The sequence below is a fragment of the Physeter macrocephalus genome, chromosome 18 (genome assembly GCF_002837175.3).
Source record: "Physeter macrocephalus isolate SW-GA chromosome 18, ASM283717v5, whole genome shotgun sequence".
Taxonomy (NCBI): domain Eukaryota; kingdom Metazoa; phylum Chordata; class Mammalia; order Artiodactyla; family Physeteridae; genus Physeter; species Physeter macrocephalus.
In genome coordinates, this window is record NC_041231.1 from 8,329,194 (window position 1) to 8,354,304 (window position 25,111).

The following is a 25,111-nucleotide window of genomic DNA, read 5'->3' on the forward strand; positions in this document are numbered from 1 at the left end:
TTCTTTTTCTTTTTTAATTAATTTTATTTATTTTTGGCTGCATTGGGTCTTTGTTGCTGCATGTGGGCTTTTCTCTAGTTGTGGCAAGTGGGGGCTACTCTTTGTTGTGGTGCTTGGGCTTCTCATTGCAGTGGCTTCTCTTGTTGTGGAGCACAGGCTCTAGGAGTGTGGGCTTCAGCAGTTGCAACATGTGGGCTCAGTAGTTGCGGTGCACAGGCTCTAGGCGTGCAGGCTCAGTAGTCGTGGTTCGCGGGCTGTAGAGCACAGGCTCAGTAGTTGTGACGCATGGGCTTAGTTGCTCTGTGGCATGTGGGATCTTCCCAGACCAGGGCTCAAACCCGTGTTCCCTGCATTGGCAGGCGGATTCTTAACCACTGCGCCACCAGGGAAGCCCAATATTTCTTTATTACATGAATAAACATGTTCTTTTTTGGTCTTTTTTTCACATGTGTTTCATCCAGTTGTAATCATCCTGTGCATACAACTTTGTATCTTTTGATTTCACAGAATGTTAATTTCACAGACTAAATGTCATCATCCTTTCCACAGGTTACTGCATAGCCTACAGTGACCATCATTTTTCATAGCTACATAATTTTGTATCAAGGGAGCATATCGTAATTTACTAACCCATCTCCTAGTTTAGGACATTTAAGTTGCTTTTGACCTTTCTGTATTATAAATTAACACTGATAAATATATCCATGCTTTACCAGTCAAGGAATCTAATAGCAAATAACATCAGAAACCAACTGTTGCTCATTTAAGGAGAAATGAGATTCTTAAAAAACATTGACTTAAAATATATGTGAGGATGGATGGATAGATAACTTACTTGACAGAGTTACCAGAAGAGCTGGAGAACTAGCTTTGCATCTAGGAACTGCACCCAGGTCTCACTGAAGAGCTGGTCTGAAGCTGTGGCTGCACACCACACCGCCAAGGCCAGACATGGGCTCCTGCTGCTAGTGCAAAGTCTCCGCCTCTGATCGACCCCCTGCCCTCCTCCAACGGAGGCCAGACCTGCAAGTATCTGGCATTTTCTGCCTCTACAGTTGGAGATGGGCTCTGCCTTATCTGAACCCCTGAGAGAGGAAATTCCATATTCCCTAGAAAAATAATTTAGGATTACACTCTGATAAAGCCATTTCTGTATTTAGGATAGTTTGTGTAAGGTGGTTTCCTGAAAGTAGAATTACCAGGCCAGAGGGCATGAACAAATTTTTTTGATGAGAGGAGCAGACCTGTTGATCTCAACAGTTGGGCCTTGGAGCTTTTTGCTTCCTTGGATTAATCTTTCCTTTAACATGTCTTTTACTGGCTGTACTTAGTGAATAGAGTGTTAATGTTTCTTAGGACTTTAAATAGTTGTTGAGGTGGAAGGACTTTTAGTCACTGCTTTAAAAAAGGATAATCATCTTTTTTACTCTTGATTGATTTTTCCCCTTTTGGTTGGGGTGCCTAGGTTTGTGCTAGAATCTGAAAAATGGATGGCATATTCTTTTAACTTAGATTGTTTTAAGTTTCCACTCCACATACAAATTTGTGGAGTGGAAATTCATTATTTATGACAGTGTGAACTTATTTCTTTTTAATTTCCTTCCTCTTTCACTACCCTCCTCCCATCCTACATAAAAGTAAATATCCATATATTTCTTCCTACTCTTCCGCCAGGCTTTCATTTGTTTTGTGTGGTTTAGGGTGATTGACCAGCATTCACTCCATGTCAGACGGGAGGCAAGTGCTCTTATCACCCAGCCCCACCTCTCTGTGACCTCCCCCAGGAGCTCCCTTTCCTCTGTGGCCTTGGGGAAAGGGGGAGGCTTAGATTTGAAGCCATTCCACAGTCTCTCATTTGCCCTGACTACACGTGTTCATCTTCGCACCAGAATAGGAGGCTTTGGAGGCTAGAGTTCTGACCTGTATTCACACGCCTGTTACGTGTTGGGTGGATGTAGTAAAATGTTTGTTAAAGGAGCCCGGTGCTGTTATTCTTATGGATGTTTTTATATGTAATGCAGATGGTTATGATGTTGCCTTCCCTTTCGATGAAGGAGGAACTTGCAAAGACCCCATGTCTTTAAAAATAATTGACTTAATGTACTGTGAAGTTGAAAATGCTATATGCAGAATGTGGTATTTCTGAGTTCTCCAAATCTTCCCTTTTTACTCCTTATAGTTTTAAAACTGTTTTGAAACGTTCTCCTGAGCTCTCAGTTCAGGAAAGGTGGTCTGGGGTAGGGGCCAGCATTTAGTAAAGGCAACAATCTAGGTGAAGGGAGAACTTTGTAAAGCAAAGTTACATCTTCCCTAGAAACAATTAATCATATTATTAAACAAACTGCCTCAGCAGCTGGTGAAACAGCAGGAACATGTCAGTTTTGCTTCCTTAGTTACAGGGAGTGATAGTGTACTTGACCTTCAGCAGAGCAGGGTCATAGAGAGGGCATCTTTAAACAGCTCTGTCTGGTTTTGGTGAATGGAATCTGCACTGGCAGTTTGAAAGCACATGCGGATGCGTTCCCCCACCAACCCTGGCTGTTTTGGTTGGACTCTCTGGCTGGGGAGGTTGCTGAGAAAAAATGTAAATAAAACTGCAGAGAGCCATTGGCATGGTAAGTGCATTGTTCTGCAGAAAAATAAGACTAATTTTGAAGCCTTTTCTCGTTCTCTCTGTTTCTGGAGGCAAGTCTCCTTGTAATGCAGTATATTTCGTAGGCAGTTGTTTTTATAGCAGGTGGTAAAAAGCAGTGGATTTAGATGCCTAATATGTATTTGAAGGAAATCAATTTAGTGTCTACTGCTATGCTTAGCACCTAGCAAATTATTTCTTCATGGGAACTTGTATTTGAGTGTGCTGGATAGACCCAAGTGGAGCAAGAGATGTTTGTTTGTGGTGGTGGTTGTTTTCAGTAGGTTAACCTGCCTCTGAACAGAGTATGTGAACCTGTTCTTAAGTACCTCTTTGTTTTATATAATTGGGGGTAGTAGTCATTGATTTTGGATCTTTGTTTTTGTGCCAAGAAATTTAGGGCTGTAGTTTTATCTTCTTAAACATACTGTCAACTTGAAAATTTTCAAACTGGTTAATCAATTCTGATTTAAGTGAGGTGGATTTATTAATATTGAGGTTTGATTCTTCCACTGGCTTTAGTGTAATGAAGAGCTGCCCTTGCCACTCAACAGGAGTAATTCTTTAGGAACATGGACACTGGCAGTATAAGGTTCTGGTCCTTTGTATGAGGTGAGCGGCGAGCACTTTCAAGACCAGCAGCCTCCTCTGGCTTCCTCCCTCTGTGCTACAAGTTGCTGCACAAAGAGAGGTTAACTCTTTGCCCATTGACCCTTCACCACACTTATTATTTGGTGGTCCTTTGAAATAAAAATAAAAGGAGGATGTGGTACATTTCAGTTCAGGCTGGAGGTGTCCCCTGCCTGAAGCCCTTTACCCACTTAGGCAGTTGTTTACATTGTTCATTATTTCACTAGGAATGTTAAGGAGAAGTGGAAGTTCCTGATTGAGATCCTAACATGTTGAGTCTGCAGGATCTGTTATTTTTTTTTCCCCCCACAGGGTGTGAACTTTGTTGCCCTATTAATAACCCATGGGAATGTTGCAGCCAAAAATCAGGATCAGAATAAATTATAGATTTAGAAACTTAATTTTTGCTTATTAGCTGAATACTTTGGGCATTCTGTTCAACCTAGATGTTCATCCTTTACCAAATGACTGCATGTTAACACAGACATTTTTCCTAAAAATTATTTCCCCAAAAATGCTGCCAAGGCAATGTCACGTTATGGTGAAATAGAGAAGGTTCTCACTCCAGGTTAAAAAGGTGTGTACTTTCCCATCAGCCACATATACTTGTGTGTCAGTGGAGGCAATATGCCTTGGTTTATTTATATGATAAACTGCCAAGGCAGGTGTTGTGCATACCTGCAGGATGTTTAAGTAGCAGATAGGTACAAGAGTGGAGTAAAACAAGAAGAGGTCTAGGCAGAGTCCCAGCATCATGACTGTAAAAAAAAGACGACTTCTTTATTCTTGAAGTTAAAAAGTACTCATTCTCTAACCAGTCATTGTGGGCCTGATAAGTGCCTGGCCTTAGGAGTAAAAGGAACTGTTCCTTCCTGCCCTCTGAGGTAGACTTGAGCGGGTACTATGAGGGCCTTGTGGAGAGTGCTAAGATACAGGCACTCTGGGAGCCCAAAGCAGGACTTGTGCACCAATCCGGGGGGTCAGAGACGGCTGACCAGAGGAGCTGGGCTTTCATGAACTCTTTAGACAGTAAACATTTGTGTGTTGGGTAAAGCATGGTTAACTTTAGAAAGGATGTGAAATGGAAGTGCCAGTTTTACCCTTTAAGTGTGAGTCAGACACCATGCCCTGGAAGACCTGTATCCAAATGTACTTTCACACCCTGCTTGCTCATGGTTTAATTGAGTCCTTTGGACTAGCTGTTTCCATGTCAAAGTGCAAGTGCTCTGGCCAGGTATAATACACACCTGGGTGTTGCTGGGCATTTACACTTCACTGTGAACTAAATGAGCGTGTCCTTCGCAACTGGAGCAGATTGAAGGGGTAGAAAGTAAGCCAAGGCAGAGGGCCAAGACTTATTTCAGGTACTGAAAAGGTAAGCAGGAAAGGATGGAAAGGAGATGCTTCTGCTGGTCAGAAATGCATCTAATATTTCTATATCATTGACTTTTTATCATTGTGCTAAATGATATTCAACAGAATGCTTCAGGAAAAAAAGTGGACTTCCTGCTTTGATATCTGTTCATAATATTAGACTCGAAGTTCACACAGCTGCAAGAAGTTCTGGGAGATCCCATCAAGACATCACTTTGCCTTCAAGCCAGATCATATCTAAACTGCCCCTGGTGCCAGTAGAGCACACCTTCTTTTTAAAGGCCACAGGAGTAGGGGAACCCAAGTATTTTCCCATTTACCTGTCACTTCTGGAGTTAAGCATCCTTCCCTTGAATCCCAGGGATATTTAAGACTGTTCACCCAATCTAAATTTATTACTGAGGGCCTTCCCTGGTGGTCCAGTGGGTGAGACTCGGCGCTCCCACTGCAGGGGGCCCGGGTTCCATCCCTGGTTGAGGAACTAGATCCCACATGCATGCCGCAACTAAGAGTTCACATGCCACAACTAAGAAGTCTGCGTGCCTCAACTAAGACCTGGTGCAGCCTAAATAAATAAACAAATATTTTAAAAATAAATAAATTTATTACTGAGCCCATCGCTAGCATGACCCTTGCCCCCTCTCAGCAAATCTGTGGAGGTCTTTGGGATTCTCATATAAAAGGAATCATAGGGCTTCCCTGGTGGCGCAGTGGTTGAGAGTCCGCCTGCCGACGCAGGGGACGCGGGTTCGTGCCCCGGTCCGGGAAGATCCCACATGCCGCGGAGCGGCTGGGCCCGTGAGCCATGGCCGCTGGGCCTGTGCGTCCGGAGGCTGTGCTCCGCAACGAGAGAGGCCACAACAGTGAGAGGCCCGCGTAGCGCAAAAAAAAAAAATAAATAAATAAATAAATAAAAAATAAAAGGAATCATAAAATTTGCAAGCGTATTCCTTAACGTGGGGGAACCAGAGTCCAGGGGGTTTAAACCGGAGCTCAGGCAGGGTCTGAAAGCTGGCAAATTCTTGGCACCCAATCCGCACTTCCTCCCCTGTAGCTGTCCACCCACCGCCGCAGGTGCTGGAAGGCAGGGCCACTTCTGGTTGCTGTGCACACCCAGTGCGCAGCCCCAGGGTGGCGCAGGGTCAGTGCTTAGCAGGTTCCAGTGAAGCGTGGACAAGGGTCACTGGCCTACTGACTTAGAAAGCTTCTCTGAGTCCCTGTGAAATACTTTTTGAATACTGTTATTCTTTTAAATAAAGTTTTTATTGTATAACATACATATGTTCACAATTCATAAGTGTGTAACACAAATTATCATAGAGGGAACATTCCCATGTAACCACCACACAGGTTAAGAACAGAATAGAATTTCCTGTCCTCTCCCAATCACTGCCCCCACTCTGCTCCCTAAAAGTGACCTCTGTCATTTTTAAAAATTAATTAATTTATTTATATTGGCTGTACCGGGTCTTAGTTGCGGCACGTGGGATGTTAGTTGCAGCATGCATGTGGGATCGAGTTCCCCGACCAGAGATCGAACCTGGGCCCGCTGCATTGGGAGTGCAGAGTCTTACCCACTGGACCACCAGGGAAGTCCCAAAAGTTTTTAATTTTGACAAAGTTCGTTTTATCTTTGGTTTCTTTATTTTGCTTTAAGTGTAATAGCTAAAAAATCATTCCCTAAGGCAAGGTCATGAAGATTTACACCTATGTTTTCTAATTTTTGTGTATCATGTGAGGTATATTTTCTTACAAAAAGAAAATTAGAAGAATTTTCCATTCAAGAAGCATCTCACTAGTACAGTTAATTATGTGTAACAAAGATATTTATACACTGTTTATAACTCAGGCTTTAGGAAAAATTTTCAGAAGTTTGTGATAGTATTTTATTTTATTTTATTTTATTTTATTTATTTTTTATTTATTTATTTATTTTTTGCGGTCCGCGGGCCTCTCACTGTTGTGGCCTCTCCCGTTGCGGAGCAGAGGCTCCGGACGTGCAGGCTCAGTGGCCATGGCTCACGGGCCTAGCCGCTCCACGGCATGTGGGATCTGCCCAGACCGGGGCACAAACCCATGTCCCCTGCATCGGCAGGCGGACTCTCAACCACTGCGCCACCAGGGAAGCCCCATGTGTTTGTTCCTAGCTGCTCCGCGGCATGTGGGATCTTCCCAGACCGGGGCACGAACCCGTGTCCCCTGCATCGGCAGGCGGACTCTCAACCACTGCGCCACCAGGGAAGCCCTGTGATAGTATTAATAGCAACTGTGTGCTGAACAGAATTAATACTTAACATATTATTTACTAATCCTCTCATTAATCCCATAAAGTAGTAACAATATGTCTATGTTGAATTTGAGGAAACTGAAGTTTAGAGGGTTTAAGTGACTTTCTCAGGGTGACAGTATGTGTTTCAGAGCCTAGGTCTATCTGATTCCATAGCCTATGGGTACTCGAATAATGTTGATTCCTTTAAAACTTCTAAAAAATAAAGTGAGTCAGAAAGGTAGAATATTACTCTATCAGTTAAGAATTCAGAATATCTGAAATGGGTGGAATTAACTTGCAGAGTAATAATAGACTCAACCAGAATTCTAAATGTTCATTACTAAAGAAGGATTTAATGCCTATGCACTGATAAAGTGACTGGCCAGCCTTTTCTTCTTAATTACAAATAAACAGAGCTAAGAAATATATGTACATGGATGCTGGGAGATATATTCTGCAAGATTTGAGCCTCATCACACCCTCTCTAAAATGGTTTGTGCCTATTCTGCCTATCTCTTAACCAAGAGAAAACTAATACATACAAAGCATTTTGTAAACTAAAAGTCACTATGAGAATATTGCATTCTGTTGTCTTTTTATGGTGAATTTTTTGTTGGTAAAATTAATGCTCATGAAAAAAATTTTTTTTTCCAACTACCCCAATAATTAATCATGCTGTGCTTTATAAAATTGAGATATAATTCACTTACCATAAAATTCACCCTTGTATACAGTTTAGTAGTTTCACAAGGTTGTACAGTCATCACCACTGTCTAATTCTAGAACATTTTCATCATTTCAGAAAGAAACTCCAGGGAATTCCCTGGCTGTCTGTCTAGTGGTTAGGACTCCATGCTTTCACTGTGAGGGTGTGGGTTCGATCCCTGGTCAGGGAACTAAGATCCCACAAGCCACGCGGTGCGACCACAAAAAAAAAGAAGGAAACTCTATATCTATTAGCAGTTATCTCCCCTTTCCCCCGTCCCTTCAGTCCCTGGCACCCACTAATTACCTTCTCTCCCTATGGAGTGCCTGTTCTGGGCATGTTATATAAATGAAATCATACAATATATGGTCTTTTGTGACTGATTTCATCCATGTTGTAGCATGTATCGGTACTTCATTCCTTTTTATTGCCAAATAATATTCCATTGCATAGACATAGCACATTTTCTTTATTCATTCATCAGTCTATAGATATTTGTTTTTACTTTGGGGCTATTACAAATAATGCTGATGTGAACATTTCTACACAAGATTTTTGTAGGCATATGTTTGTCTTTCTCTTGGGTATGTACCTAGGAGTGGAATTGTTGGCTTATATGGCAGCTCTGTTTAACCTTTGAGAATTGACCACACTGTTTTCCAAAGATGCTGTACCATTCTGTATTCCTCCAGCAGTGTATTAGAGTTCCAGTTTTTCCACATCCTTGCCAACACTTGTTATAGTCTCATCTTTTTGATAGTAGCCATCCTAGTGGGTGTGAAGTGGTATCTCATTGTGGGCTTAAATTGAATTTCCTTAATAACTAATGATGTTGAGCATCCCCTATGCTACTGGTCATTTGTATATCTTCTTGGGAGAAATTTCTATTCAATTCCTTTGCCTCTTTGGTTTTTTAAAAATATTAACTTATAATAGTTCTTTATAGTCTATATGTGCATGTCCATGTATCAGATACATGATTTGCAAAATTTTTCTCCCATTTTGTGGGGTGTCTTTCCACTTTCTAAATGATGTCCTTTGAAACACAAAACTTTTTAATTTTGATGATGGCCACTTCATCTAATTTTTCTTTTGTTACTTATGCTTTGATATCATATCTAGGAAGCCATCACCTAATCCACGTTCACAAAGAGTTATACCTATATTTTCTTCTAAGAGTTTTATAGTTTTAGCTCTTACGTTTAAATCTTTGATCCATTTTAAGTTAATTTTTTCCCATTTTTTAATAGTAATAAAATACATATGAAATTTACCATTTTAACTACTTTTAAGTATACAGGTCAGTGGTATTAAATACACTCATAATGTTGTGCAACTTTCACCACTATCCATCTCCATAACTTTTCATCTTGTAAAACTGAAACTCTGTACCCAGTAAACACTAATTCCCATTGCCCACTTTTCCTAGTACCTAGGAACCACCACTCTACTTTCTATCTCTGTGAATTTGACTGCTCTCAATACTTCGTATAAATGAAATCGTACAATAGTCGTCTTTTTGTGACTGGCTTATTTTACTTAGCATAATGTCCTCAAAGTTCATCTGTGTTGTAGCATGTGCCAGAATTTCCTCGTTTTAAAAAGCTGAATAATATTCCATTGAATGCATATACCACATTTTGCTTATCCATTCATCTGTACATGGACACTTGGGTTGCTTCCACCCCTTGAGTATTATGAACAATGCTGCTGTAAATGTGTGTACAAATCTCTCTTTGAGGCACTGCTTTCAACTCTGTTGTGTATATCCCCAGAAGTGGAATTGCTGGATCATATGGTAATTCAAGTTTAATTTTTTAAGGAACCACAATCCTGTTTTTCATAGCAGCTGTGCCATTTTATATTCCCTCCAGCAGTGCACAAGGGTTCCAATTTCTCTGCATCCTCACCAACACTTGTTATTTTCTGGGGTGTGTTTTTTTGGTTTTGTTTTTTGGTTTTTGTTTGTTTTTTGATAGTAGCCATCCTAATGGGTATGAGATGGTATCTCGTAGTTTTGATTTTTATTTCCCCAGTGATTAGTGATGTTGAAGAGGCTTTCATGTGCTTATTGGCCATTTGTGTATTTTCTTTGGAGAAATGTCTATTCACATCTTTTGCCCATTTTTTTAGGTTGAGGGTTTTTTTTTTATTGTTGTTGAGTTTTAGAAGTTCTTTATATAATTTGGAGATTAATGCCTTATCAGGTACATGATTTGCAAATGTTTTCTCTCATTCTGTAGTTTGCCTTTTTACTCTGTTGATATTGTCTTTCGATGTGCAAATTTTAAGTTTTTATGAAGTTCAAGTTGTGTGTGTTTTTTTTTCTTTTGTTGCCTGTGCCTTTTGTGTCATATTCATGAAATCATTGCTAAATCCAGTGTGTGATACTTTTCTCCTGTGTTTTCTTCTGAGAGTTTTATAGTTTTAGGTCTTACATTTAGGTCTTTGATCCATTTTGAGTTAATTTTTGTGTATGGTGTGAGGTAAGAGTCCAGCTTCATTCTTTTGCATGTGAATATCCAGTTTTCCTAGTACCATTTATTGAAAAGAATGTCTTTTCCCCATTGAATGGTCTTGGCTCCCTTGTCAAAAAATCATAACCTTATATGCAGTGATTTATTTCTGGAGTCTTTTTACCTTTGGTCTGTATGTCTGTCTTTATGCCAGTTACCACAGTTTTGTGTCTATAGCTTTGTAGCACGTCTTGAAATCAGGAAGTGTGAGTCCTCCAGCTTTGTTCTTTATCAAGGTAGTTTTGTCTATTTGGGATCCCTTGAGATTCCATACGAAGTTCAGGGTGGATTTTTCTGGGTGGATTTTTCTATTTCTGAAAAAAAAAATATCATTGAAATTTTGATAGGAATTGCATTGAATCTATAAATCACTTTGGGAAATATTGACATCCTAGCAATATTAAGTCTTCCAATCCCATGAACATGGAAAAGCTTTCCATTTATTCTTTAATTCCTCTCAGCAATGTTTTTGTAGTTTTTAAGGTACAAATCTTTTCCCTTTTACTTCTTCTTTTCCAGTTTAGATGCCTTTTCTTTCTTTTGCTTGCCTAATTCCTCTGGCTAGAACTTCTAGTACAATGTTGAGTAGAGGTGGTGAAAGCAGGCATCCTTGCTTTTGTTCCTTATCTTAGAGGAAAAGCTTTCAGTCTTTCACCATTGACTATGATGTTCACTGTGGGTTTTTCATACATGGCTTTTATTATGTTGAGATAGTCTCCTAATTCCTTGAGTGTTTTTTATCATGAAAGGGTGATAAATTTTGTCAAATGCCTTTTCTCCTTCTATTGAGATGATATTGTGGGTTTCTTTCCTTCATTCTGTTAATGCAGTGTATTACAGTGGTAGATTTTTATGTGTTGGTTCATCCTTGCATTTCAGGAGTAACTCCCACTTGGTCATGGAGTATAGTCTTTTTAATATGCTGCTGATACAAGTTTGCTAGTATTTTGCTGAGGATTCTTGTATCAGAGTTCATGAGGGATATTGGTCTGTTGTTTTCTTGTAGTGTGTTTGCCTGGCTTTGGTATCAGGGTAATGCTGGCCTCAAATGAGTTTGGAAGTGGTCCTTACTCTTCAGTATTTTGGAATAGTTTGAGAATGCTTCTTTAAATGTTTGGAAGAAATGACCAGTGAAGCCTTTGGGTCCAGGGGGTTTCTTTATGGGAAGATTTTTTTTTTTTACTATTGATTCAGTCTCCTTAGTAGTTGTAGGTCTCTTCATGTTTTCTGTTTCTTCATGATTTACTCATGGTATGTTTTGTTTTTAGGAGTTTGTTCATTTTGTCTAGGTTATCCAATTTGTTGGCATAAAATTAATCATTCTTATAATGTTTTATATTTCTGTAGAATTGTTAATAATGTCCTCACTTTGATTTCTGATTTCAGTAATTTGAGTCTTCTCTTTTTTTTCTAGTCTACCTAGCTAAAGATTTGTCAATTTGGTTGATCTTTTCAAAGAATCAATTTTTAGTTTCATTGATTTTCTGTTTTCTATATTTCTTTTTTCTCTTCTATAATCTTTATTGTATCCTTTCTCCTGCCAGCTTTGGATTCAGTTTGTTCTTTTTTTATTCTAGTTGTAAGAGTTACATTGTTCATTTGAGATTTTTTTTTTTTAATGTAAGTACTTATAGCTCATAAATTTCCCACTTAACACCACTTTTGCAATGTCCCCTAAGTTTTGGTATGTTGTGTTTTCGTTTCCATTCATCTCTAAGTTTTTTATAATTACCCTCGTGATTTCCTCTTTGATCCATTGGCTGTTTAAGAATGTGTTGTTTAATTTCCACAGATTTGCGATTTTTGCAGTTTCCTTCTGTTGGTGATTTCTAACTTCATCCTGTTAGGGTCGGAAAAGACACTTTGTATGATATCTGTCTTTTAAAATTTGTTGAGATTTAATTTGTGGCTGAACTTATGGCCTGTCCTGGAGAGTGTCCCATGTGTACTAGAGAAGAATGTGTCTTTGTTGTTTCTGAGTAGAGTGTTCTGTATGGTGTGTTCAATCTAGTTAGTTTTTATTGTGTTAAGTCTTCTATTTCCTCATGTATCTTCTGTGTAGTGGTTCTGTCCATTACTGAGACTGGGCTATTGAAGTCTCCAATTATTATTGCAGAACTGTCCATTTCTTCCTTAAGTTCTATCAGTTTGGGCTTCACATATTTTTCTGGTTATTAGGTGTGTAAATGTTTGTGATTGTTATATCTTCTTGCTGTGTTGATCCTCTTATTAGTATCCTTCTTTGTCTCTTACAGCCTTTTAAAATTTAAAGTCTATTTTGTTTGATTTTAGTACAGCTACCTCTGCTGTCTTTTGGTTTCTATTCGCATGGTCTTTTTCCTTTCATTTTCAGTCTATTTGTATCTTTGGTTCTAAAGTGAGTCTCTTATAGGCAGATGCAGTTGGAACAGAGTTTCTCTATAATATTCTGCCATTATCTCTTGATTAGAGAGTTTAATCCATTTGCATTTAAATATTTACTGATGAGGAGGGACTTCTGTCATTTTGCTCTTCGTTTTATATATGCCTTACAGCTTTTTCTGTCCATTTCCTGCATTCCTGTCTTCTTTTATGTTTAGTTGATTTTTTTGGTATTGAAATGTTTAAATCATTTCTCATTTTTTTGTATATATTCTATAGCTCTTTTCTTCATGGTTACCATGGGGATTACATATAACATCCTAAAGTTACAGATTCACTCTGGTTTGAATTTATACCAGCTTAACTTCAATCACTTAGAAAAACATTCTTGCTTTACAGTTCTGTCCCCACCCCTTTCAGTTGTTGTCACAGGTTACATCTTTATGCATTGTGTGCACAAAAACATAAGCTAATAATTCTTTTAAATACATTAGTCTCCTATGTAAAAAGCAAGAGTTAAGGTCACAACAATACTAGCTTTTACACTGATAATTGAGGGGTTTTTTTTTCTTTAAATGTATTTGTAGAAAATAAAAAGTATAGTTGTAAACCATCACTACAATAATACTAGCTTTTATAATTGCCCACGTATTTACCTGTATTGAAATCTTTATTTCTCCAATGTCCTAGTGTTTTTTTCCTTTCACCTTGCAGGACTCCCTTGAGCATTTCTTGCAAGGCAAGGCTAGTGATCACAAATTCCCTTACCTTTTGTTTATCTGGGAATGTCTTGGTTTCTCCCTCAGTTTTAAAAATATTTATTTATTTATCTATTTATTTTAATTGAGGTATAGTTGATTTACAATGTTGTGTTTCTGGCATACAGCAGAGTGATTCAGTTTTTTATATTTATATTCTTTTTCATATTCTTTTCCATTATGGTTTATTACAGGATATTGAATATAGCTTCCTGTGCTATACAAAAGGACCTTGTTTATCTATTTTATATATGTAAATATATGTAGTATGAGTGTGTGTGTGTGTGTGTGTGTGTGTGTGTGTGTGTGTGTGTGTAGTTTGCGATAAAAGAAATTTTCACGTATTGAGATACAGGGAAGTCATTCTGGCTTATGCATGAGTTAACTTGAATTTTATGCTAACTAAAATAGCCTGTTTGTGGCCTATCAAACATACATTGTACATCTGCTTTAAGAAAAGGGCACACTGACCAGAAGTAAAGAATGTCCATGTTAAAAATAAAGATTCCTGTCTTCCTGAGGTGCCAATGTTGGGCCTTCTTTGATGATAAAACTCCCTTCCCAGGTGCCAAGGCCATGCTGACTTACGGATCTCTGATCTTTGTGGGGTTTTTTGTTTTTAAACCTTGAAGAAATGTAATGTTCTTTGTTCTGACAAGATATAAAACTGTGCTGGAAACCATGCTTCTCCAGAGAAGCTTCTCTGGGACTAATCTGGGAAGCTGGCTTCAGGGCTCGTCTTTAGTTTGGCTCAAATAAAACTCTTCTCACTATAGATTCTTTATTGATTATTTTCATTGACACTTGTATCTGCTAATCCCAAACTCCTCATTTATCCCCTTCCCCTTTGGTAACCATAAGTCTGTCTTCTATGTCTGTGAGTCTGCTTCTGTTTTGTAAATAAGTTCATTTGTATCATTTTTTTTTAAAGATTCCACATATAAGTGATATCATATGCTATTTCTCTTTCTCACTTACTTCACTTAGTATGATAATCTCTAGGTCCATCCACGTTGCTGCAAATGGCATTATTTCAGTCTTTTTTATGGCTGAGTTGTATTCCACTATATATATATATATATATATATATATATATATATATATACACACACACACATACACACACACACACACACACACACACACTGCATCTTCTTTATCCATTCATCTGTCGATGTACATTTAGGTTGCTTCCATGTCTTGGCTATTGTAAATAGTGTTGCTGTGAACATTGGGGTGATGTTTCTTTTCGAATTAGAGTTTTCACCAGATACATGCCCAGGAGTGCGGTTGCTGGATCATATGGCAACTCTTTATTTTAGTTTTTTAGCAAACCTCCATGCTGTTTTCCACAGTAGCTGCACCAATTTACATTCCCACCAGCAGTGTAGGAGGGTTCTCTTTTCTCCACACCCTCTCCAGCATTTATTATTTGTAGACTTTAAAATTTTTTTAAATTTATTTTTATTTTTGGTTGCGTTGGGTCTTTGTTGCTGCACAGGGACTTTCTCTAGTTGCGGTGAGCGGGGGCTACTCTTCATTGCGGTGCGCGGGCTTCTCGTTGTGGTGGCTTCTCTTGTGGAGCACGGGCTCTAGGCACGTGGGCTCAGCAGTTGTGGCTTGCAGACTCTAGAGCACAGGCTCAGTAGTTGTGGCACACAGGCTTAGTTGCTCCGAGGCATGTGGGATCTTCCCGGACCAGGCCTCGAACCCATGTCCCCTGCATTAGCAGGCGGATTCTTAACCACTGTGCCACCAGGGAAGCCCTATTTGTAGACTTTTTAATGATGACCATTCTGACTAGTTTGAGGTGATACCTCATTATAGTTTTGATTCGCATTTCTCTCATAATTAGCGATGTTGAGCATCTTTTCATGTGCCTATTGGCCAACTGTATGGTCTTCTTTGGAGAAATATCTATTTAGGTCTTCTGCCCATTTTTGGATTGGGTTGTTTGCCTTTTTCTGTTATTGAGTTGTATGAGCTGTTTGTATATTTTGGAAATTAAGCCCTTGTCAGTCACATCATTTGCAAGTATTTTCTCCCAGTCCGCAGGTTGTCTTTTTGTTTTGTTTATGGTATACTTTGCTGTGCAAAAGCTTATAAGTTTTATTTTTGTTTTTATTTCTATTGTCTTGGGAGACTGACCTAAGAAAACATTGCTACGATTTATGTCAGAGAATGTTTTGCCTATGTTCTTTTCTAGGAGTTTTATGGTGTCATGTCTTATATATGTCTTTAAGCCATTTTGAGTTTTTTTGTGTGTAGGGTGTGAGGGTGTGTTCTAACTTTGTTGAATTACATGCGGCTGCCCAGCTTTGCCAACACCACTTGCTGAAGAGAGTCCTTTCTTCATTGTGTATTCTTGCCTCCTTTGTCGAAGATTAACTGACCATAGGTGTGTGGGTTTATTTCTGGTTGATCCATATGTCTGTACTTGTGCCAATATCATGAGATTTTGATTACTGAAGCTTTGTAGTATTGGCTGAAATCTGGGAGGGTTATGCTTCCAGCTTTATTCTTTTTTCCTCAGGATTGCTTTGGCAGTTCTGGGTCTTTTATGGTTCCATAAAAATTATAGGAGTATTCGTTCTAGTTCTGTGAAAAATGTCATGGGTAATTTGATAAGGATTGCATTAAATCTGTAGATTGCTTTGGGTAGTGTGGCCATTTTAACAATATTAATTCTTCCAATCCAAAAACATGGGATATCTTTCCATTTCTTTGTATTATCTTCAAATTCCTTTATCAGTGTTTTATAGTTATCAGCATGTAAGTCTTTCACCTCCTTGGTCAGGTTTACAGGTTTATTCCTAAGTATTTTACTTTTTATTGTGATTTTTAAAGGTTTTTTTTTTTTTTTTTTACTTTCCAATCCAAAAACATGGGTTATCTTTCCATTTCTTTGTATTATCTTCAAATTCCTTTATCAGTGTTTTATAGTTATCAGCATGTAAGTCTTTCACCTCCTTGGTCAGGTTTATTCCTAAGTATTTTACTTTTTAATGTGATTTTTAAAGGTTTTTTTTTTTTTTTTTTACTTTCCCTTTCTAATATTTCATTGCTAGTGTAAAGAAATACAACTGATTTATGTATGTTAACCTTGTATCCTGCTATCTTGCTGAATACACTTATCACTTCTAGTAGTTTTTATGTGGAGTCTTGAGGGTCTTCAGTATCTTAGTATCATGTCATCTGCATATGATGACAATTTTACCTCTTCCTTCCAGTTTGGATACCTTTTATTTCTTTTTCTTGTCTGATTGTTGTGGCTAGGACTTCCAAAACTTGTTGAATAGAAGTGGTAAGAGTGGGCATCCTTGCCTTATTCCAGATTTTAGCAGGAAGGCTTTCAGCTTTTCACCATTGAGTATTATGTCGGCTGTGGGTTTGTCATAAATAGCTTTTATTATGTTGAGATATGTTCCCTCTGTACCTACTTTGGCAAGAGTTTTTATTATCAGTGGATGTTGAATTTTATCAAATGCCTTTTCTGCATCTATTGAGATGATCATGTGGTTTTGTCTTCTCTTTTGTTGATGTGGTGTATCACATTGATTCATTTGTGTATGTTGAACCGTTCTTGTGACCCTGGGATGAATCCAACTTGGTTGTGGTGTATGATCTTTTTTATGTATTGTTGGGTTCAGTTTGCTAATATTTTGTTGAGAATTTTTGCATCTGTATTCATCAAAGATATTGGCCTGTAATTTTCTTTTTTGGTGGTGTCTTTGTCTGGTTTTGGCATCAGGGTGAGGTGGCTTTCTAGAATGACATGGGGAGTGTTCCCTCCTCTTCGCTCTTTTGGAAGAGTTTGAGAATGATTGTTGTAAGTTCTTTTAATGTTTTGAAGAATTCCCCAGTGAAGCCATCTGGTCTTGGACTTCTGTTTGCAGGGAGTTTTTTAAATTACAGATTCTATTTCACGTCTAGTAATCAGTCTGTTCAAGTTATTTCTTCTCAATTCAGTTTTGGTAGGCTGTATGTTTCTAGAAACTTGTCCATTTCTTCTAGGTTGTCCAGTTTGTTGGCATATAGTTGTATTCTTTTATGTTTTTTTTGTATTTCTGTGGTATCAGTTTTTACTTGTCCTCTTTCATTTATTTTGTTTATTGGGTCCTCTCTCTTTTCTTTATGGTGAGCCTGGCTAGAGGTTTGTAGATTTTGTTTACCCTTTCAAAAACCCAGCTCTTGGGCTTCCCTGGTGGCGCAGTGGTTGAGAGTCCGCCTGCCGATGCAGGGGACATGGGTTCGTGCCCTGGTTTGGGAAGATCCCACATGCCACGGAGCGGCTGGGCCCGTGAGCCATGTCCGCTGAGCCTGCGCGTCCAGAGCCTCTGCTCTGCATCGGGAAAGGCCACAACAGTGAGAGGCCCGCGTACCGCCAACGCCAAAAAAAAAAAAAAATATATATATATATATATATATATATATATATATATAGCCATTGTAAATGTTTTCCAGTTGATTTTATATTTCTTTTTCATTCATTTTTTGTTTTTCCTTTTGTGGTTTGATGGTTTTCTTTTATATTATGCTTGTGTTTTCTTCTTTTTGGTTTTTGTGAATAATGTTTTTGATTTGTGGTTACCCTGTTTTTCAGGTATGCTAACCTATTACTGTTATCTACTTGCTTTAGACTGGTTGTCATATAGGCTCCAAATACATTCTAAAAAAAAAAATCTACAATTTCTTACTCCCCCACATTTTATGATTTTTATGTCCTCTTTTATATCTTCATGTTTATGCTTTTGCTGTTCATTGTAGTTATCACTTTCACCCCAAAAAAAATTTTTTTTAATTTTTTAATCTGCGTACTGGCTTATTGAAGTGATCTACTTTCCAATTATGTTTTTTAAGTTATTTATTTATCTATCTATCTATTTATTTATTTTTGGCTGTGTTGGGTCTTCATTGCTGTAGATGGGCTTTCTCTAGTTGCAGTAAGTGGGGGGTACTCTTCATTGCAGTGCGTGGGCTCATTGTGGTGGCTTCTCTTGTTAAGGAGCATGGGCTCTCGGCACGTGGACTTTGGTAGTTGTGGCATGCAGACTCTAGAGCACAGGCTCAGTAGTTGTGGCACACGGGCCTAGTTGCTCTGCAGCATATGGGATCTTCCCGGACCAGGCTCAAACCCCTGTTCCCTGCATTGGCAAGCGGATTCTTAACCACTGCGCCACCAGGGAAGGCTCCAATTGTGGGTTTGTTTGTTTTTTTTTCTTTCCTATAGATTCTTGCTGCTGCTGCTTTTTTTTTTTTTTTCCTTCTTTCTTATTTAGAGAAGACTTTTTAATATTTCTTTAGGTTAAAAGCTTAGTATTGCTGTATTCTTTTAGTTTTTGCTTGTCTGAGAAATTCTTTGACTCTTCTTCTATTCTAATGATAATCTTGCTGTGTAGAGTATCCTAGGTTGCAGGTTTTTCCTTTTTAGGACTTTGAATTTATCTTGCCACTCCCTTCTGACCTGCAGCATTTCTGTAGAGAAATCAGCAGATAGCCTTATGGGGGTTCCCTTATAAAATTAACTCTTCGTTTTTCTCTTGCTGCCTTTAGAATCCTCTCTTTATCTTTTATTTTATTTTATTTTATTTTATTTTATTTTATTTTTTATTTTTTATTTTTTTGCTGTACGAGGGCCTCTCACTGTTGTGGCCTTTTCCGTTGCAGAGCACAGGCTCTGGATGCGCAGGCTCAGCGACCATGGTTCACGGGCCTAGCTGCTCTGCGGCATGTGGGATCTTCCTGGACCAGGGCACAAACCCGTGTCCCCTGCATCGGCAGGCAGACGCTCAACCACTGCGCCACCAGGGAAGCCCCCCCTCTCTTTATCTTTAACTTTTGCCATTTTAATTATAATCTCCCTCACTTTTGAAGGACAGTTTCTCCAGGTATAGTATTTTGGGTTGACAGGTTTCTTTTCTTTGAGCACTTTGACTGTATTTGCCAACTGCCTTCTGGCCTCCAAAGTTTCTCATGAGAAATCTGCAAATAATCTAATTACAGGTCCTTCATATGTGATAATTTGCTTCTCTTTTACTGTTTTCAAGATGTTCTCTTCTTTCGAAAGTTTGATTATAATGTCTTGATTTCGATCTCTGAGTTCCTCTTACTTGGAGTTTGGTGAGCTTGGATGTTTATGTTCATGTCTTTGATCAAATTTGGGAAGTTTTCAGACATTATTTCTTCATATATTCTTTGATCACTCCCCTTTTTGTCCTCCAGACTCCCACAATGCTTTGTTGATCTACTTTTTGGTATCCTGTAGGCCTCATAGGCACTGGTCAGTTTTCTTCAATCTTTTTTCTTTCTGTTCCTCAGACTCAGTAATTTCCATCAAGGTAACTGATTCTTCTGCTTGTTCAAATCTTCCTTTGAATCCTTTTAGTGAAATTTTCATTTCAGCTATTGTAGTTTTCAGCTCCAAAAAATTTTTTTTGGTTTCTTTCTAGGTTTTCTGTTTATTGGTATTTCCATTTTGTTCTTACATTGTTTTCTGAGTTTTCCACCTCTTCCTTTAGTTCAGTCTTTGTCTAATACATTTGACATGAGATCTTTTTCAGGGATAACTTATGTTGATTTTTTTTTTTCCTTTGAATGGATCATAATTTCTTGTTTCTTTGTATGCCATGTGGTTTTGTTGTTGTTGTTGAAACAACATTTGAATCTGGACATTTAAGTCTAATAATGTGGTAACTCTGGAAATCAGATTCTCTCCCTTTCCAAATATTTACTGTTTTTTGTTACTTTGTTGTTTTTGTTGTAAGCTTTTTCTCTTCCAAGGAGAATCCTGACATGTAAACTTAAGGTCTTTTCTAGGGTCTTTTCTAAACCTGTGCCTTTCTCTGAGCATGTGTATTTACTTTCTAATTGTCCCTGTATATGCAGTTAGTTTTGAATGTCCTTGTCTTTAATGTCTGGTTGCCAATAGAGGATAAAGAGAAAAAAGGGGAGGGGGGAAGCAATCCAGTCTTTTAAGTCCCCTGGAAATCACTTCAGCAGAAATGGAGGGGCTTGCAACAGTAGGAGGAAGTACAAACACCATGAATACCCCTTCTTTGTCTGCACCTCTGGGATCAGAGGAAGCAATCAGTGATTGGAGCACAGATCCCCAGTATTTGGAGGACAAGGGCCCTTTTTGCCCACCCTGGCTCCCACAAGCTGTGTGCAAGCTGCTTCTGGAACATGTGCACAGCTGCCTGTTATAGGGTAGATATGGGGAATGGGTAGCTGCTGCTACTGTGCTAGGAGCTGGAGTTGACCAAAATTAATTGCAATTTATGGTCCAAGGCTTCCCTTGGAAATTGCAAGCCTCCAGTAGATTTCTGAGTTCCAAAATAGTTACATCAGACAGATTCCACCAGTGCACTTGTGGTCTAGGTAGGGAAAGAGATTCCTGAGCTTCCTACTCCACCATCTTCCCAGAATTCTCTCTCTTGAGTTAATTGTTTTCCATATAGTAGGAGGGAGGGGTCCAGTGTCATTCTTCTATGTGTGTCCAGTTGTTCCATCACCATTTGTTGAAAATACTGTTCTTTCCCCATTGAATTGCCACTCCACTTTTGTCAAAAATCATCTGACCACATATGGGAGGGTTTATTTCTGGGTTCTTTGTTCTGTTTTGTTGGTCGTTGTGTCTGTTTTTATGCCCTTGCCAACAGTTTTGATTACTGTAGCTTTATAGTAAGTTTTGAAGCCAGGAAGTGTGAGTCCTCCAACTTTGTTCTTTTTCAAGATTGTTTGGCTATTCTGGGTCCCTTGCATTTCCATGAATTTTAGGATGAGCTTGTCAATTTATGCAGTGTAGGCAGCTAGAATTTTGATAGCAACTATATTAAATCTGTTGATCAATTTGTGTAGTATTGTCATCTTAACAATATTAAATCTTCTGATCCATGAACACAGATGTCATCTAGGTCTTCTTTAATTTCTTTCAACAGTGTTTCGTAGTTCTCAGTATACAAATACTACACTTTTGTTAAATTTATTCCTAAGTATTTTCTCGTGTTTGATGCTGTGGTCAGTGGGATTGTTCCTTTAATTTTATTTTCTGCTCTTTGCTAACTTACAGAAAGATAACTTATTTTTATATGTTGATCTTGTATTCTGCAACCTTGAAACTCATTTACTAGTGCTAATAGTTTTTCTGTGGATTCTTTCGGATTTTCTGTGTACAAGATCGTATCATCTGCAAATAGAGAGTTTTCCTTCTTTCCAAATCTGGCTGCTTTTGTTTCTTTTTCTTTCCTAATTGCCCTGTCTAGAACTTCCAGTACAGTGTCAAGTAGACATGGTGAAAGCAGACATCTTTGTCTTGTTCCTGATCTTAGGAGAAAGCTTTCAGTCTTCCATCACTAAGTATTATGTTAGCTGTATTTTATAGATACTCATTATCAGATCGATAGAATATCAGTACTTCTGTTCTTGTAAAAAATATTTTATTTTATTTTTGGTTGCATTGGGTCTTTGCTGCTGCAAGCAGGCTTTTTCTAGTTGGGGTGAGCGGGGGCTACTCTTCGTTGCCGTGCACAGGCTTCTCATTTCAGTGGCTTCTCTTGTTGCAGAGCACAGGCTCTAGGCATGCGGGCTTCAATTCTCATTTCAGTGGCTTCTCTTGTTGCAGAGCACAGGCTCTAGGCACGCGGGCTTCAATAGCTGTGGTGCGCAGGCTCAGTAGTTGTGGTGCACAGGCTTAGTTGCTCCTCAGCATGTGGGATCTTCCCAGACCAGGGCTCGAACCCGTGTCCCCTGCATTGGCAGGCGGATTCTTAACCACTGCGCCACCAGGGAAGCCCAGTATTTCTGTTCTTATTTTGTTGAGTGTTTTTTTTGTTTGTTTGTTTGTTTTTGCGGTACGCGGGCTTCTCACTGTCGCGGCCTCTCCCATTGCGGAACACAGGGTCCGGACGCGCAGGCTCAGCGGCCATGGCTCACGGGCCCAGCCGCTCCATGGCATGTGGGGATCTTCCCGGACTGGGGCACGAACCCGCATCCCCTGCATTGGCAGGAGGACTCGCAACCACTGCGCCACCAGGGAAGCCCTTGTTGAGTGTTTTTATCATGAAAGAGTGTTGAATTTTGTCAAATGCTTCCTCTGTACATTGAGATGATCATTTGGGGGCTTCCCTGGTGGCGCAGTGGTTGCGCGTCCGCCTGCCGATGCAGGGGAACCGGGTTCGCGCCCCGGTCTGGGAGGATCCCACATGCCACGGAGCGGCTGGGCCCGTGGGCCATGGCCGCTGGGCCTGCGCGTCCGGGGCCTGTGCTCCGCAATGGGAGAGGCCACGGCAGAGGGAGGCCCGCATACCATACACACACACACAAAAAAAGTAGAGATGATCATTTGGCTTTTGTCCTCTGTTCTTGGGTGTGTTACATTGTTTGATTCATATGCTGAACCAACCTTGCATTCCTGGGATAAATCCCACTTAGTCATAGTGTATGATTCTTTATATGCTTCTGGATTCATTTTGCTAGGGTTTTGTTGCATATTGTTGCATCTATATTCTTAAGGAATATTGATTCTTGTGATGTGTGTCTGGTTTTGGTATCAGGTAATACTGGCCTCGGAGAATGAATTGGGAGGTGTTGCTTCCTCCTCCTCTTCCTCCTCCTCTTCTCCTTCTTTTTCCTTTTTTTGTTTTTTGTTTTTTTTGTTTTTGAAGTTTGAAAAGCATTGGTTCGTGATATACTTTTATTCAAGGAAAAATAATATCTGCTCACTTCAGGTGCCCAAGTGACCATTCAGAACCTTGAACCTTGACTTTAGTGGGTATTGACCTTGTGTTATTGATGAGCTTTTTCCGATTTTATCCCAGTGAGGATGGGAGGTTGCCAGACTCTTTCACAAGTATTAATCCCAGTAGTTTCCAGTGTAATTCTGGTTGTTTGCCATCCTCAACAGTATTGTGAGAGCCTGTCTTCTGGAAACTGTCATCCTAAAGGAGTGCTTTATAGCTGGCTTTAGAGACAGTGAAAAAAATTCAAAGATGATCTCTAAGAAGTTATTTTGGTAGCTTTTTATTTTATTGATGCTGTGCAGAGCGGACCTGAAAATACCTTTCATTTTTTCTTGCATTTTCAACATTAGAAACAGCTATTTTAGCTGTTTCTCAGGATCATTCTGTGGAAATATCTCATTGATTCCTTTGTCATCGAAAACTATACAATTTTATCACTCAAAGCCACAGTGAAAGCAAGAGGCATGGTCCTCAAACCACCACTGGGCATCTTTCTGAGCCCCCTTGTGATCCAGCCCGCTTCTCACCCACAGGTACCACGTACACAGACTTCTCGGCCGGAATCTCCAGGGATGACCAGCCCCTCCCCGCGCATCCAGATAATCTCCACTGATTCTGCGGTAGCCTCACCTCAGCGCATTCAGGTACTTGCAGCAGTCCCACTTGGTTCCAGCCACCTGCCTGAGGGCAGACCTGCCTTCCCTGAATCGTTTCCGAAAACAAACCTGGCTAAGGGTTTCACTAAGGAGCTGTGCTTCTTAGGCATCAAGTATAGTACAGTGTCATTTATTTTTTCAAAGATAAAAGAAGAAAGATTTTACATTGACTAAGCTGACTTACTTTTAATCTAAAAGTCTGAACTGTCACTTCAAACTATTGGAATGAAGTACCATTTATTACTTATGTGCTTCAAAATTGAGAGGTAGTATGTCTTAGTAGTTAAGAGTGTGGACCTCCTCTTGAAGTCAAATCCAATGCCCCATTTTATAGCTTTGCTAATGTCTCACTTTTTCATTCAGAAAATGTACATAATAGTAGTACTTACCTCATAATCATAAGGTTATTAGGAAGAATCAGTGAATATTGCTTGTAAAATGCTTGAAACAGTGCTTGGCACATAATAACATTCGGTATGTACTAATTATCTATAATAACTATTATTGCTAGTATTGTTGTTATTGTTAACTAATTGATGATATTCACTTATGGGAAGTTTAGTCTTCCCAGGGCTCTGAACGTGCCTCTTTCCCACTGAACAAAGAGAAAGGTACATGTATCAAAATCATGATCAACAAGCAAGAAGAAGGGAAAATTATCGATGGCACACATACATTAAAGATTCATAGTTATCTCAAAAGGCTGAATCAAAAGGCCAAACCAAAACACATGAACAGAAATGAACGGCAGAAAAAACTCTAGTTATGTAACGTAAGTTTGAGAGAATAGCAGGTGGACAGGTATTTGAGTGAATAAGTAAAGGATTGCTTTCATTTACAGTTTCTTTATTTTAAAACTCAGTATAAGTGAGTAGTATGCTGTAATAACCAGATGACTTCCATAGTGTTCACCCATTCTTAAAAGTGATTTTATGGATTATTATAAACTAAGCATAGAAGAGTTCTAATAAGTAAAGTGAAATGAGTTGTTAAAAATTATATTTCCATCATGTCTGTGTTACATCATATTTTATCATAAATACCAGTTCATATACTTCTTTTCTTAACTTCACACCAAGTAGGAAACACATATCTGAGTGTCTAGAAATTCAGAAGTAATTGGTCCAACGTTAATGAGATTTTACTATTCCTCAGAATCAGAAACTTGATATAGCTAAGTTATTTTTTTCTCTTTTGCTTTGTTCTTATTTGCTGATTGTGACTTGAAAATGAGGCCTTTATAGTTTTATGTAGCGGGTGTTAGGATCCTGCCTACATAACTCTCCCAACTCTAACTAGGAACTAACTTTGTACATTTAACCATGGATGTTATATTATGGTTTCACAACCATCTGAGGGCAGATGAGAACATAGAAAGTTTTTCCAGAAAACTCCTTCGGTAGCTAGTTTGTGTTTCAAGAGAGGGTATACAGCCCCCTGTATTGGTATAAGAAGGATCTTCCTGTTTTCCT

At 39.0% G+C, this 25,111-nt stretch overlaps 1 protein-coding gene across 12 annotated transcripts in view; it reads left to right on the forward strand.

Annotated features, from left to right (window-relative positions):
• Window positions 1–25,111, forward strand: part of NR2C2 (nuclear receptor subfamily 2 group C member 2) — a 79,713-nt gene that overhangs the window by 27,424 nt on the left and 27,178 nt on the right. For all 12 annotated transcript variants that reach the window (XR_008615847.1, XR_008615849.1, XR_008615848.1 and 9 more), the window contains one exon: window positions 23,517–23,627. Coding sequence is in view for 1 of the 12 variants with exons in the window: in XM_055080193.1 (XP_054936168.1) it covers window positions 23,517–23,627 (111 nt within the window). In the remaining 11 variants the exon portion in view is untranslated. The remainder of the gene's footprint in view (window positions 1–23,516; window positions 23,628–25,111) is intronic.